A 15,298-nucleotide genomic window follows, 5' to 3' on the forward strand; every position below is an offset into this window, starting at 1 on the left:
GCCACATAATATACAGGGTGACAATCCGCCGCTCAGCGGTGTACGATTAATGGGCGACAGACACTGCTAGTAAATCAGATAGAAGTCTTTCGTAGTCTTCCTCATTTTATTACATCTCGTGCAGCATTTTTTCTACAGACAGAGCGACTTTTCCACTAAGTGATCCATGTTGCCACCCTTGGGACTCTTCAAGAGGCTGAACTGAAGCATTAAGTTTTGTGGACAAGCATAATGCAGTGACACTGGATCTACTTTTTTTTTTTTTGTCGTGACACTTTCAGGCATTTCAGAGTAACCCAGCACAATCACCGGTTGACGAAGTACTTGCAAAGCAGCTATTGCCTCCGAAAAAAAAAAAAAAAAAGCAGCACACCCGAGGAAAACTCTGCGAAGTGCGCCGCTCACTAGCCACGCCGCTGCCATCAGTGCCCCGTAGCGGCATCGGCGCGCCGAAGGGCCTTCTCCGGCAAGCAAAAAGCGCCGCGCTCATCACACCTCCCCATTCTAGCCACCCTATCTTTTCCGAAGTGGTCGAATGGGCAGTCTGGGCATGGCAGTGGCTGCAGTGCACCTGCTGCAGGATGCAGTAGTTTCTTCCATTGCTGACATACGGGGCAGGCTCGAATGAACTAATGAACGAGGGTATACGTTCCACCCCAGTAATATCTCTTCCATAAGCGTTCATTCGTCCTGCATAGACAGGCGTGAGCACATTGTGGGTTGGAGTGAAAAGATGCGCAGATTGTGGAGTGCAGAATTCGGGGAATAATCAGGACCATCATCCTGTCATCTTGCTAGTTCAAGAGGCTATCGTGGATGCTGAAGTGTGACGCCTGGTGTCACAGTGCTCGAATGATCGCAAGTGCAGACACCTCTGATAAAACGTCAGAGCGAAGCGGTTCATAGATCATTGCGCTGTGCAGAGGAGACGTCGTCACCATTAAGAGCTGACACGGTGTGATGTGCAACAGTGCATCAGTATTGGCATCTTTGTGGCCGGAAAGGCAGACAACACGGGATCTCGTATACCTTTAGTCGAAGGGCCCAACGAGGCCCATGAAATGGCAAGGGCTGGTGTAGCTACCGCCGCTTTACTGCCTCAGCGCAAGTAAGAGTATGCAGCGACAGGGCTGCTGAAAAGGCACTGGCATGGCCCTGAAAATCTGCTCATGGAATAACTTGTCGGATCACAAGAGCCAACGGCATTGGCTGTCGCAGGGGCCGCTGCTGTGAGAACTCCTGCTGCTGCTGTGAGAGCTCCTGCTGCTGCTGAGCAAGAGGGAGGAGAGGAAGTTGACAAGATGTTTCTTCATGCATGAAGTTTCGGGGAATACCAGCCTGGTGACCGTGTTTGGGTATGGACACGGATACGCCGACGTGGACTCTGTGAAAAACTTCCGCGACGGTACTTTGGACTGTACAAAGTAGGCACACTCAACTACGAGTTTGTCCCCGATGGCATAACGAACTCTCACCGGCACTGCGCGCAACCTGAAGTCATCCATGTCACGCGCCTCAAGTTGTATCATGCACGTTAGCGAACATGAGTGTATCGTTCAGAGGGTTACGTGCATGTGCAAAGCATTAACGAGACTGACATGCTGACAGGCGAACAGACTCCTGGGTCCTCTTTTGCGCTTGCTCATATAGCCACACCGACAAAAGCGAAAGAGAAGAGAAAGGACACAGCTCGTGTCGAGTAGACATGTATTAGAAGTATTGTATTAGAAGTATTAGAGTATTAAAAGATGGAGATGGATAGTATTGAATGTTTTTAGCCCAACAAGTTCATTGCGCATTCTCTATCTAGAGGATGCTGCTGTGATAGCAGCTTTCATTGAGCCCAGGCCTCCATGCTCTTGTTTAAGGGCACTGCAGAGGCACTGGTGCTCCACGTCAAGTTTTTATTTCATATACGTATCATTTTTAAAGCATTTTATGTCTCCTTAGCACACATCATTTGTCATTGCCATAATTTTACTCTATATTTATTTTATGCACCTACAGCGACTGTTTTTAGGCCCATTTACAGCCACATCACATCTTTTTTATCCATACTGCATATCGCACAGTTCATTATCAATGTTCTGGTACTTTTTGGCCGCATCTGGCACTTGCGCCACTAAACTCCACTAATCATCATCTGCCTTCGTCAGCGTCATGACCCCGTGAGAATATGGTATTGGGCAAGCTACGTGAGGGTATGGGATGTGGGCAGGCCCCTGGTAAGGTTTCAAGTGAGAAGAAAGCAGCACACATTTTTACGTGTGCATTACACGGGTGTGCCCATGCAATGTCCTTGACACACCTGTTTTGCAGAGTGTGGCATTTTCAGGAACTAAAATCACCGTTGCCTGTGTACTCCTGAATATTTTAGGTTTCTGGCAGGTAAATCTGCATAGATATAGCTCATTTTCTTGTTTTTATTCGTATGTGTTCATTCCCGGTAGCATTTAATTGGCAGCCTCCTACAGGCAAGTTGACGTGCCATTGATGAGGCCAGGGATCTGACACATGGCTGGCCTGTCATCCCTCTGCTGTTGTGTTTTGCACTTGCCAGGCCCTGATTGGGCACTTGCGTTGGTCATTCACAGAGCTGAACTTTCCTTTGTCTACTTGGTCACCAGATTTTATTCAGCTGTTCTTTTTTTAATCTGAAAATTGCATTGCTTGTCCTGTGACTTTTTTTATTGTAGATTTAATCTGTCTCGCAGGCAAGGCCAAGCGTTTGAAGCAGGCCAAGGATGAAGCTGAGATTGAGATCAACAGGTTCAAGGCTGAAAAGGAGCAGCAGTTCAAGGAGTATGAAGCCAGGGTATGTCACCCATGGCTTCATGTGCACATGCTGCCTTATTTGTTCACAATGAGAGAGCCCATCCTCAAAAAAATTCAGTGATCTTGCGTGTTCAGCTTTACAAGGGTTTTTGATCAAAAGTAGCTCATCATTTAAGAAAGGAACTTTAGGCAAAATGCCTATTTTTTCCTGGAGTCTGTTCAGAGCCCATTTAACATATAAAAACCAACTAGAAGATGAGAAAAGTTTTGATCACATATATTTATTGAGTCTATAAGTGCGTATTCTGAGGTTCGTGCCTATATCAGCTTTTCAGTGCCTAAAGATGCCTTTTCACGTTTGAGTGATTGTTTTGATTATATGAGCAGTTCATATGGAGGAAAACAAGAAGCGCTCAGTGTGGCCATAATAAGGACAACACGTGCATAGCGTGCTAGTGTTTTTTTTTTTTCATCCGTGTTTTTATATGCTGGTAAAGTGCAATTATGGTTCAACGTAGGGTCGACACGTGCATTTGCACTGTCATGTCGGCGAAAACAATTCATGAGTCGACGCACTGCCACAGCCAATGTATATGTAGACTCTGCCGATGCGCTCCCACACGTGTGACGTTTGCCAGTGCTCTGATAACGTTGCACTATCAACACGCCTTTACGTGAGCGGGGCTTGTACCCCAACGATGAAAAGCGAGGCTAGCATCTATAGCGTTAGTGGGCCCTCCTAAAAGATTTCAGTCACTTGGTTCGAAAGTAGTGCAGCATGGCAGTTGAGTGAGCAAGGCTATAGTAGCCACCTTAGCTAGAGTGCACTGTAGCGAAGCGAGGAGAGGCCAACGCCAGTGTACCTCCTGCCCCTTGAAGGTCCCCATCGCTATAGGTTCGAGAGTGGTGCAGCTCGGCGGCTGCATTTGGGAAGCTAGAGAAACTAAGCTAGGCTAGCGCTGCCGCTTGCAGGATACACGCAAGTTTCATTGACATTTATGTACCTCATAAAAGCAGCAGTCGGATGTTGGAAGTTGATCAAGGACATCATCTATTCGGGGGGGAGGGTATACGTCCTTCTTTGTTATCTTGTTGAGTCTGCAATAGTTAACGCAAGTAGTGTTCCATCCTTTTTTTTTTTCACTAACACCACCGGTGACGCCCTTGGGCTCTTTGTAGGCTGGATAATGTCGCAAAGCATCTCATCAACTTGTTTCCTTATGGCCTTTCGTTCTCGCATCGAAACTTTGTACGGACTCTGACAGAGTGGCGTGGCATTTTCTTCTATTACAATTCGATGTCTCATGACAGGGGTCTGTCGAATTCTCGATGACGCCGAAAAGAAGTTCTTGTATATGAGGAGCAGGTTTTCGAGCTGCTCTTTATTAATGTCGAATGCTGGTTGAAGGGCTTCAGTCATCGGAATAGATTTGGCGGAATCGGTGAGGGCGAAGTGTTGCTGGCTTCCAGTATCTCTTCAATGTAGGCAACCGTTGTGCCTTTGTTCACATGCTTGTACTCGTTGCTGAAGTTCGTGAGCATCACTCTTGCATTTCCTCCTCGCAGCTCGGCTATTCTTCTGGCGACGCAAATTTCGCAGTTGATCAAGAGGTGTTCGTCGCCTTCAACGACGCCTTGCATGTCTGTCAATTCTCGAGTGCCGACAGAAATGCTTACGCTGCAGCGAGGAGGAATGGTGACTTGGTCTTCCAGCACATTCAGGGTGTGCCTTCCTGACGACGTGTGCGGTGGCAGTGCTTTTTCTGTGGATATTGTTATGGACATTGTTCTCAGATCGGTGACGGCTCCATGGAGGCTTAAGAAGTCGATACCAAAGATGACATCTCTCGAGCAATGCTTGCAGTACGACGAAGCTTGCAGGATAAATCTTACGGTTAATAGTGACTGGCTGTGCAGGTGCCTGCCGGTGTAACTAAATGGCCTCTGGCTGTACGGATTTCAGGGCCTTCCCAAGTTGTCCTAACTTTTTTTAACTTCGTGGCGAATGTCCCCTAATGACGGAATAGTCGGCTCCAGTGTCGTGAGCTGTGATGCTGTGGTCGTCGATGTGGACGTCGAGGTCACTAGTTTGTCTCTTCGCATTGTGGTTAGATCGCGACGTCTGATCTCGGCTACGACGGTTGGTACCGCTGCTTGTACGTTGCGTCATCAAGTCGTCTTCTGATCCGGAAGTTTTCATGTCGGGGCAACGTCCATGTTTAGACGGGTTCTTCAGGTTTCGTCGTGGCGGCGACGGAGGATCTTCGGCAGTTCGTCCTTGCTGCCCTTAGTTTCCCGGGTGAGGGCTAGGAGACTGGCCCCGGGTTGGGCCAGTGTACGGTGGGCGGTGATGCGACATGTAGCGGCTAGGTGACGGCGAACGAGAAGGTCCTCGAGGTGTCCACTGCGCTGCTGCAAGGTAGTCTGTGATGTCACATGGTACATGGTGTGATGTCACATGCACATGGCACACAGACATAAGCCTTGAAGTTGTGCACTGTGAAGAGCGGCGGTCATACTGCCTTGTGCACATTTAAAGTGCCTTCTCGGTCATGGTGGCCTCGGTGAGGAATTCTTCAACCGTCTTCGGCAGGTTGCGCACAAGCCTCACAAACAAGTCTTCTTTAACATCTCGCATAAGGAATCGGACCTTCTTGTCCTCGGTCATGGTGGAGTCAGCGTGGTGGAACAACCGGGTCATTTCCTCGACATAAATTTTGACGTTCTCGTTGGGGAGTTGCACACACCTCTCCAAGATAGTCGCACCACGTTCTTTGCAGACGTCGCTCGTGAACGTGTAGAGGAACGTCGTCCGAAAGACATCCCAGCTTCGCAGTGTGGATTCCCGGTTCTCGAACCACGTCTTTTGTGGTGTCTTCTAGGTAGAAGTATATGCGATGTAGTTTTTCTTCGGTGTCGCAGCCGTTCAAGGAGGCGACTCGTTCGTATGTCTCGAGCCAGGTTTCCGGGTCTTCATTAGGTGCTCCATGGAAGCTCGTTGGCTCTCTGCGTGGGTGCATCAGGATAGCCACAGGCAGTGGCGCAGCGGCAGTCATCGTTGCAGCAGTGGTCATAATGCTGGCCGTGCGAGTCTTGTTGGGTACAGGCCCGTACTCCGGCATTATACCTTGTCGCCTACGGCTGATTTGCAGGTCCTGGTCGGCGTCGCTGTCTTCTCTACGACGTGGACTTGGTTCAGGGCTGGAAGGGGGCATTCTGTACATGGATTGGGAAGCACCTCCACCAAATGTCACGGGGTCGTGACGTGGCTGAAGGCAGGAGACTAGATGGTCAGATCAAACTGTTTATTTGGGCGAACCTCTGCCTGATAAACAGAAATTCGGCTTACAGTAGCACACTTGCACTGATAGCGGTGAATGCAGCGTTGGTCGTCAATCAACTGACAAGCGGGGAAGGGTGTCGGCATTTATATGCACGCCTTTGAACATTCTAGCTTTATCGCTAGCGGCGACGTAGATTCTAGAATAATCTGAAATGCTCACGACGTGGGTGTAATCTCAACAAAATGATCTACGGCAGCCCTAAAGCTTTTCGAACACACTAGGCGCGGTTTGAGCTGAGAATCGCGTACAGCGTAACGGGGTGATAAAAAAACTTGAGGAAGGAACGTGGCAATATATTACTATTTACGAGAATGCTTCAACAATGCTCTGAACTTCATTTAACGTGCAGCAAATTTAAGATCTCCCAACACACCAACAAGTTCTCTAAACTACTCCGTTTTTTTTTGCTTTGAATATGCTTGTGGCCGCTCCAAAACGGTACTTTTTTTGTTGCTCCAAAGTATGCTCCAAAATCTAAGAAGTCACTTCCATGACTGAGATATTCTATAGTACTTGGATTAAAGATTTTCTGAACAGTCACCATGAATTATGTGGCCATATATGTTAGTTAGCATGAACTGCTAGTTGGATCAATCACTGCATTGCAAGCAGCAATGTTTAATTCTCACGGGAGCTCTATTTGAGGAGCAATCGTTTGTAAAACAGCCTAAAGTCGTAATGAGCGTTCCAAACTGATTCGATAGTGCTATCAGTGACATGGCCCACATAATTAAATGTCCTTTGTGTCATTGTGTCATTGTCTGGTCTTCCACATCATACACTCATGCAGGTTAATGAAGCTCAGGGGTAAGGAAATGCAAGAAAACTTAACTTTTTATCCTAGGGTTAATATATGCGGACCAAGAATATCAGTGTAGTGGGATCAGGCTAGGCAATGCATTGGCTTAAATATCCATTTGAAATGTTGACATTACTTTAGCAGTTCATAAAAACATTTACATGTGCCCACTTCTGTGAACAAGCAGCAGTATATGCCAGAGAAAAATTGAACTCTTCTCAAGTCGCTTTCTGAGGTGTATGCCTACATTTTTTTGACAAGCTCACTCAAAATGATTGAGTTTTTAAATTCTTTGTCATCATTTGAGACAACGAAGTTTATCTTGCTTTTGTGAGAGTTCTGTTGCACTGCGAACCACGTAGGATTTGTAAGTTGAGTTGGCGGTGTGGCATTCACGTTTGTGGATGCCAGGCATGCTGAGTTCATCCAAGAAGCTGATAGATAGCTACTGGGGTTCACTTCATTGCCGAGCGGCTGGCTCTATGCAAAACATTATCTTCATTATAGGTAATGTAAGGACGAACATCGATATCGGCACTCGGGTGAACATGTGGGCTGGATCCGGAAAGACAAAGGGAAGAATAACACCTGGCCTGGCATACAGGCATTATTTTATTTCTCTACTGTAAACAGGTCGTTCAAAGTTATGATTACAATTTATTTACTTTATTCAAGATATAGACTAAATGATACATACCGTAATTTTCTATATGACTAGCGGAAGTGAATGTTCTGATTTCGAGAGCAGCAGTAATTAGAGCATCAAAGCAGCACCATTAGCACGCAAAGGCCTCTTGAACAATACTGCTGATGGTGAAAGTGTCCAGTTTGAACGTAACCATAGACACTTTGGTAATGATGATAAACGATGATAATGTCACGGGTACAGACATTATCATCGCACCCGTGACTGAGGTACCTTAGTCACGGGTGCAGATGACGATGTTGTTGTGGGGCCGTGTCTGGACTGCCCTGTTGTCCTGCATCCTTGCACACTGTGTACAGTGTCAGCCCAACCGGCGTTAACTTAATAAATACTCCCCGTTACATATTCTTGGTGAAAGTGCTGAGTAACATTCCGACTCTGGATCTCCGTAGCGGACGTCGGCTTCGTCCAGCCACGATGCCTGAAGGCAGTGCGCCGTCCGTTCAGTCTACACCTGCAACATCACCTGTGATCCCTTCTCATCTTCTCAATCATCTTCTCAATCCAGGTACATTTTGGGGCACAGAGGCAACTGACGTTGACAAGTGGCTCGCCTTATACAAGCGCGTCAGCAAGCAATGCAGTTGGGATGAGACACTTATGCTGGCCAGCATCATCTTTTATTTCCGAGGTACTGCACGCGCCTGGTTCGAGATGCACGAGGAAGACCTGATAAGTTGGGATGTGTGCAAGTAGAAGCTCCGTGACTTGTTCGGCCGGTCAGTTGCTCGACAAATAGCAGCCAGGCAGGAACTCTCGTCACGAGTTCAATCTTCCACCGAGTCGTACATCACCTATATCCAAGACGTGCTCGCTTTGTGTCGGAAGGCCGAAATAGACATGATCAAACTAGACGTCAGCAATATGTTGAAGGGCATAGCCGACGATGCCTTCAACATTCTGATATGCAAGAACTGTACCACCATTGACTCGATTGCCAGTGAATGTCGGCTGTTCGAACAAGCCAAAAGCAGAAGAATAACTCAACGTTTTTCCCGATTCCCGAACAATGTTTTTCCCGACTTCTTCCTGCGAGGATCCTGTGGCACCACATTTATTTGTGAATCCTCCAAACATCACAAGAATTGTCCGCCAGGAGATGGAAGCCATGGCTCCTTCCGCTTATCAGCCCCCTGTGCCTGACAACTTGTCCCCAATATCTCTTATTCAGGCTGTTGTGCGACAAGAGTTTTGCCAACATGGGCTTCTTATTTGCCCCAAAACTCCAGCCACACTCCGCAGCGCATAAATCCTAACGTTCACTACCACGTCGCCCCACTTGTTGCTGCTGCCGTGTCGGTCCTGTGGTTATCATCGCTCTACCGAAATCCATCTGAGTGGCGCACACAAGATGATCGACCGATATGCATCTCTTGCCATCGCGTTGGCCACATTTCCCGCCACTGCCGTAACAGATGGTCTTTCCGGCAACGTTTTCTAGACGACCACCGACAGGATCGTGGGCAGTATTCGCCACCTCGTTTTGCCAATGACCACCTTCAGGACCCTCCACCTAGCCGTTCTACGCTACGCTCTGAACCATCCTACGCCGATGTCGTCGCCCAGAAATTCAGGTCCAGCCACTCGTCTTCGCCTCAGTCGCCAGCCGCGTTCCTATCAACTCCGTCGCTCCCCGTCACCGACATATTCTGGGCAGTTCTCGGGAAACTAACAGATGCAGCTCCTGGAGGTGGCGCTGCATTGACAACTCAGACCGAAAAACCTCTACCGACCACTAATTCCAGACGAAATTTACTTAGTGTTCTTATAGATGACCTGACCGTTATAGCTCTAATAGACACTGGTACCGACATATCCGTTATGAGTTCACGTCTTCGATTCTGCCTGAAAAAAGTTCCTACCCTTGTCTTTGACTGTGCGAGTAGCCGACGGCAGCTGAATATCAGTTCTTGGTATGTGCACTGCCCCTTCACACTTCAGTCCTCTTCGCTGTTCTAGACGTTTGCCCACACGACGTGATTCTCGGCATTGACTTCTTGACCGCGCATTCAGCCCTCATCGATTGTTCAACCGGCACTTTACAGCTAGAGTTGCCTTTGCACTCTGATGTCCCTCCTACGGCTTGCACATGGCTACAGTCCGTGGAGTGTCTACGATTACCGCTTCAGGCCACTGTGTACCTTAATATGTCACCGTTCCTACCTGTTCCCGATGGCGACTACTTGGTAGCTTCACTCATTGACCTGACCCTTCCCGGAACATTATACTTCCTCATACTATAGTGAGGATTAGCGACAACAAGACGCTTCTCCCTGTCCTCAACTTCTCCGTGTCAACCCAGGTCATTCCTCAAGGTATTGCCTTAGCAGAACTCTCCACTCTGGAGCAATGTACCATTTTATCTCTTACTCCTGACATCAAGACCGTAGCCGAACCTGTCGCAGCCGCACACAATAGAGCTTTCCTAGACAAAATGATGTCAAATGACCTGTCGCCGTCCTAAGTTGAAGCACTCCGTGGTCTTCTATTTTTTTACTTCGACATTTTTGATATCGACGACCGTTCTTTGGGTCGCACAAGCGGCGTAGCCCACCGTATTGACACTGGCGACGCCAGTCCCCTGCATAAGCGTCCTTACCGTGTGTCTCATTCAAAGCGCCAAATAATCCAGAAGGAGGTAGAGAAAATGCTCGACAAAGACATCATAGAGCCTTCAACCAGTCCTTGGGCATCACCTGTTGTGCTTGTTAAAAAGGACACCTGGTGGTTCTGCGTCGACTATCACCATCTAAATCGAATAACCAAGAAATATGTCTATCCTCTACCTCGAATTGATGATGCGCTTGACTGCCTTCATGGTGCCAAGTATTTCTCTTCTCTGGACCTACAATGTAGATATCGGCAAATTTCAGTCAATGACCGAGACCGCGAGAAGACGGCATTCATAACACCCGACTGGCTCCATCAATTTAAAGTCATGTCTTTTGGGTTGTGCAATGCGCCAGCAACTTTTGAACGCATGATGGACTCCCTCCTTCGCGGTTTTAAATGGTCGATGTGCCTGTGCTATCTAGACGATGTCATCGTTTTCTCGCCAACCTTTGAAAGCCATCTTCCACGTCTGTCGGCCATTCTTGACGTTTTTCGCTCTGCTGGCCTCCAGCTTAACGCGTCTAAGTGCTCCTTTGGGCGCCGTCAGATAAAGCTACTTGGCCACCTTGTTGACGCTACTGGTGTACGACCCGACCCTGATAAACTCTGCGCAGTGCGCGAGTTTCCGTTCCCACGTTCCACGCAAGAAGTCCGCAGCTTTTTGGGACTGTGTTCATATTTCTGCCGTTTCGTCAGCAACTTCGCAGAAATTGCTCGGCCCCTCATGGATCTCCTCAAAAAGAACGTGGCTTTTTCCTGGCGTGAAGACCAAGAACATTCCTTTGCGTCATTGATTTTTGCGCTCGGATCACCACCTGTGTTGGCTCATTTTGACCCAGCCGCTCGAACGCAGCTTCGCACCGACTCAAGTGGCCATGGCATAGGGACAATACTCGCGCAAATGCAGAACGGCACAAACCGTGTCGTAGCGTACGCTAGCCGCCTACTTTCTCGGTCGGAAAAGAACTATTCAATTACTGAGCGAGAGTGCCTGGCTTTCATCTAGGCTATCGCAAAATTTCGTCCGTACCTATATAGACGCACGTTCGCAGTCATCACAGATCATGTTGTCACTCCTGCAATCGCAATGCCCATCGCCCGAGTCTTCCTGTAGGATCCTTAAGGGTTGACAGCCACTCTGCTGGCTGTCAACCCTTAAGGATCCTACAGGAAGACTCGGGGGATGGGCATTGCGATTGCAAGAGTACACATTCTCTGTAGTGTATAAGTCTGACAAGCTTCACAGCAATGCCAACTGCTTATCTTGACACTCTGTTGATCCACCCGACTCCTCTGAGTTAGAAGCTGATGCCAACATCCTAGCCATAACAAATTTTCTGCAAATAGCCGACGAACAACGCCGAGATCCATCGCTGCTATCTATGATTGACCATCTTCAATCCCGCCATGAAGACCCTTCACTGAGTCAATGTTTTCTTCAAGACAACGTTTTGTACCGCCGCAACTTACGGCCCGATAGCCCGGAACTTTTGCTCGTCGTCCCACGTCATCTTCGCAAGAACATTTTGCAAGAACTTCACAACACCCCAACTTCGAGACATTTAGGTATTTCCAGAACTTATGACCGTGTCCGCCGGCGAGTATTCTGGAAGGGTGTTTATTGTTCCATTCGCCGCTACGTTGCAGCGTGTGACCTATGCCAGCGTCGGAAGAAGCCCATGTCTCTCCCTGCCGGTCACCTTTAACCTATTGAAGTCCCAGCTGAGCCGTTTCATCGTGTGGGTTTGGATTTGTTAGGTCCCTTCCCAACATCGGCAACAGGAAACAAAGGGATAGCAGTAGCTACGGTTTATGCCACTCGGTATGCAATTACTAGAGCGCTACCGAACAGCTGCGCAATGGATGTTGCAGATTTCCTACTCTATGACATAATCCTTCAGCATGGCACTCCTTTTCACTTACTCGGGGACCGTGGCCGCTGCTTCCCATCTCGTGTGGTTGACGACCTCCTTAGATCCTGTGCTATGCGGCACAACTTTACGACTTCTTACCATCCTAAGACTAACGGACTTACTGAACGCCTCAACTGCACACTGACGACCATGCTTGCTATGTATGTTTCTGACGACCACACCGATTGGGACACTGTCCTTCCGTTCGTTACCTTCGCCTACAACTCATTGCGTCATGAAACTGCCGGCTACTCACCATTTTATCTTCTCTTTGGCCGTGATCCCTTACTACCTTTCAATAACCTGCTTGCGCATGAGCTTCCGTCCACCACTTCGTGCGCACAAGATGCCATCTCCTGTGCTCTGATCGCATGTAGAGTAGCCCGCGCCAGGTTCTCATCGTCCCTGAGAGCACAGAAGTCTCTCTACGACAGCCGACATAGGGATGTCGATTATACTCCAGACTCTCTCGTGCTACTGTGGCTGCCATCCCGTCGTGTCGGCCTGTGCGAAAAACTTTTATTGCAATACTTTGGGTCTTACCCAGTTCTGTGCCAAGTCACACCTGTCACCTATGAATTTTCTCCCACTATGAACCCCACTGTTACATCTAGAAGTGACATTGTGCATGTTTCTCGCCTGAAGCCCTATCACAGTGACCCGTCCTTCTAATGACGGAAGGCACCGGGATGGTGCTTTGCCGCCCAGGGTAATGTCACAGGTATAGAAAGGTACCTCAGGCACGGGTGCAGAAATGACGCAGAAGGGATGATGACGACAATGTTGTTGCGGGGCCGTGTCTGGACTGCCCTGTTGTCCTGCATCCTTGCACACTGTGTGCAGGGTAAGCCCAACCGGTGTTAACTTATTAAATACTTCCTGTTACAATAACGACCGCAATACAGTAGAGCGGTAGGCAAGCAAATGGGTCTTGAATGAGGGTAATGATGGTCATGATGGAAGTGTTGAATATGAGCAAGAGGGTGGTGATGGCAATAATGAACGGTGATGGAAATGCCGAGTCAGAGCAGTTAGCAAGCGACCAAATGAGTGTTTATCATGAAGATTTAATTAGTGAACAAGTTGTACTTATGATGCCCGTGATTATGGTAAGTACAGTAAAAGCTAGTTAACTCGAATCTCACGGCACCGGAGGAAATGTCTGCGTTAACCGAATCCTGAATTATCGAATGGACCATGAAAATAAAAGGGAAATGTACACAACACAAACAAACCTTTATTTCTTAAAAGTGTGTTATTTTTATCGGCCTCACCTTTGCAATTTCCGACAGAATGATCTTATTTATTTCCATTTGATGGTGGTGCGCATGTTCTCTGTCGCAAGAACAAACGCAGAACTCCTCGAGGACAGCGAGGGCTTCGGCAGCTTCCTGCACGGTGCGACGTCATGTTGGTGGCTAATCTTGACTGTCATCACTGGAACAGTGATTTTGGTCCTTTTCAAGCACTTCCCATAATATATCATCGACAGTCAGCAAATCAGCAACGGCATTATGATAATCTATAGTGTCGTAGTCTAAAATCTGGATGCCTCTAGAAAGGAGAGTCAAAACGCGTGTCAACCTAGTCGTCTATATTTCCCAAGGGCTCACGGGCGTCCCAAGGAGTGGCCTCTGGAGGAATATCAGTCTTCAGGGTGGACAAAGCCACTGTGCCGGAAAGAATTTGTAATGACCGCGGGTGGCATTTCGCTCCAGAAATGTGGTAAGATGTGAATTGCAGTCAGGAGAGTCAGGTCATTCTCGCCCTGCTTTTTTGCACAGCAGGATCCGTTCTAGCACATGCTTTCTGTACCTGCTTTTTACGTGCTAAATTATCCCTTGATCCAGCGGTTGCAGAGCAGCTGTCGTGTTTGCAGGTAGAAATATAAGTTCGATGCACTCCAGCCCTGTCACTCTGGTATGAGTGTTGCAGTTATCAACTAGAAGTAAAACCTTGCGCTTGTCAGCAGAGAAGCGGCGGTTGAGCTGGCGCGGCCAAGCTTGGAAAATGTCATCGCGGCCTCTTTATTGGCACGATATTGCACTGGAAAGTAATGAGCGTTCTTTAAACGCCTTGGGTTAAGTGCCTTCCCAATGACGAACAGTGGCAGGCGCTCGGTGCTCGACATATTTGAAGCGAGAAGTGCAGTGATCTTTTGTTTGCTTTTCTTCCCTCGAACGCACGGGTCACCCTTGAAAGCGATCCTTTTTTCCGGCAAGGCTTTAATAAAGAGCCATTTCATCAGCATTCAAGATGTTGGCAGGTTCATAATGAGCCAAGTACTGGGGAAGCTCGGTTGTCTTCCAGTCAGCATTGCGCTGTTCATCAACTGCTGTTTTTTCCCCGCACACGTTTCAAAAGACCAAGCCTTGCCTTTCTCCAAAGTGGGCAAACCAGCCTTCAGACGCACTGAAAGATTCTATGTTCATTCTCGGTGCGTACCTTCAGCTTGCTGACTGATCAACAGTCCACTCACGGGAAGCTGGCTGTTCTGAATGTCTGTTATTCAGTGCAACAGTGAGTCTTCCAGTTTCAGGTGTGCGGCCATCCTTAGTAATTTTCGTTTTCCGGTGAGTTTGTCGCTGTCAAATGGTTTGGAAAATTTTTGCTTGGTTCTTCACATAGTCTCTTAAGGTGCTTCTCTTAACATCATACTTTTTCATTACGTCTTGTCGAGAAAACACCTGCGTTCACGTCTTTCAATATCACCGCCTTTCTTTCGATATGATTTGCTGGCTGCTGTGGCCGCTTAACTCCTGCGACGGTCGCCATCAGTATGAAGTTCGATGGAGGCGGCAACGTGCAGTAACACAGCCTCAACACACGAAGTCACAACACAAAGAATCATGCCAACCAAGTCACGAAGTACACCAGTAAGTGTAGCGAGCAGCTGTTGGTATACACTGCATGCGCCAGTGGCTTAAGCGCTTCCGCCGAGCGGTGACTAGCGCCACCTAGCCACTTCTCCCTCATTCGCTGTCATCATGATCATATTCTGCTGTAGTTCGTTCGGTTTTGGAAACTCTGGTTCCACCGTCAGTTAGAGCGAAGGGTGCTCGAGCCTGCAAGCTTCGGAGATCTTACGACTCCGGAGTCCCGATAGCCTTCTCCGGAGTTGTCCGAGACAACCGGTGCGCGGCTAAAT

General features: G+C 48.2%; 1 protein-coding gene across 1 annotated transcript in view; it reads left to right on the forward strand.

The window, feature by feature from the left end:
* The window catches only part of Vha13 (V-type proton ATPase subunit Vha13), a 108,697-nt gene that overhangs the window by 45,451 nt on the left and 47,948 nt on the right, over nucleotides 1–15,298 (forward strand). Inside the window, exon 2 of the mRNA XM_037420265.2 lies at nucleotides 2,715–2,815. Coding sequence (XP_037276162.1) covers nucleotides 2,715–2,815 — 101 coding nt within the window. The remainder of the gene's footprint in view (nucleotides 1–2,714; nucleotides 2,816–15,298) is intronic.

The sequence above is a fragment of the Rhipicephalus microplus genome, chromosome 2, assembly GCF_043290135.1.
Source record: "Rhipicephalus microplus isolate Deutch F79 chromosome 2, USDA_Rmic, whole genome shotgun sequence".
Taxonomy (NCBI): domain Eukaryota; kingdom Metazoa; phylum Arthropoda; class Arachnida; order Ixodida; family Ixodidae; genus Rhipicephalus; species Rhipicephalus microplus.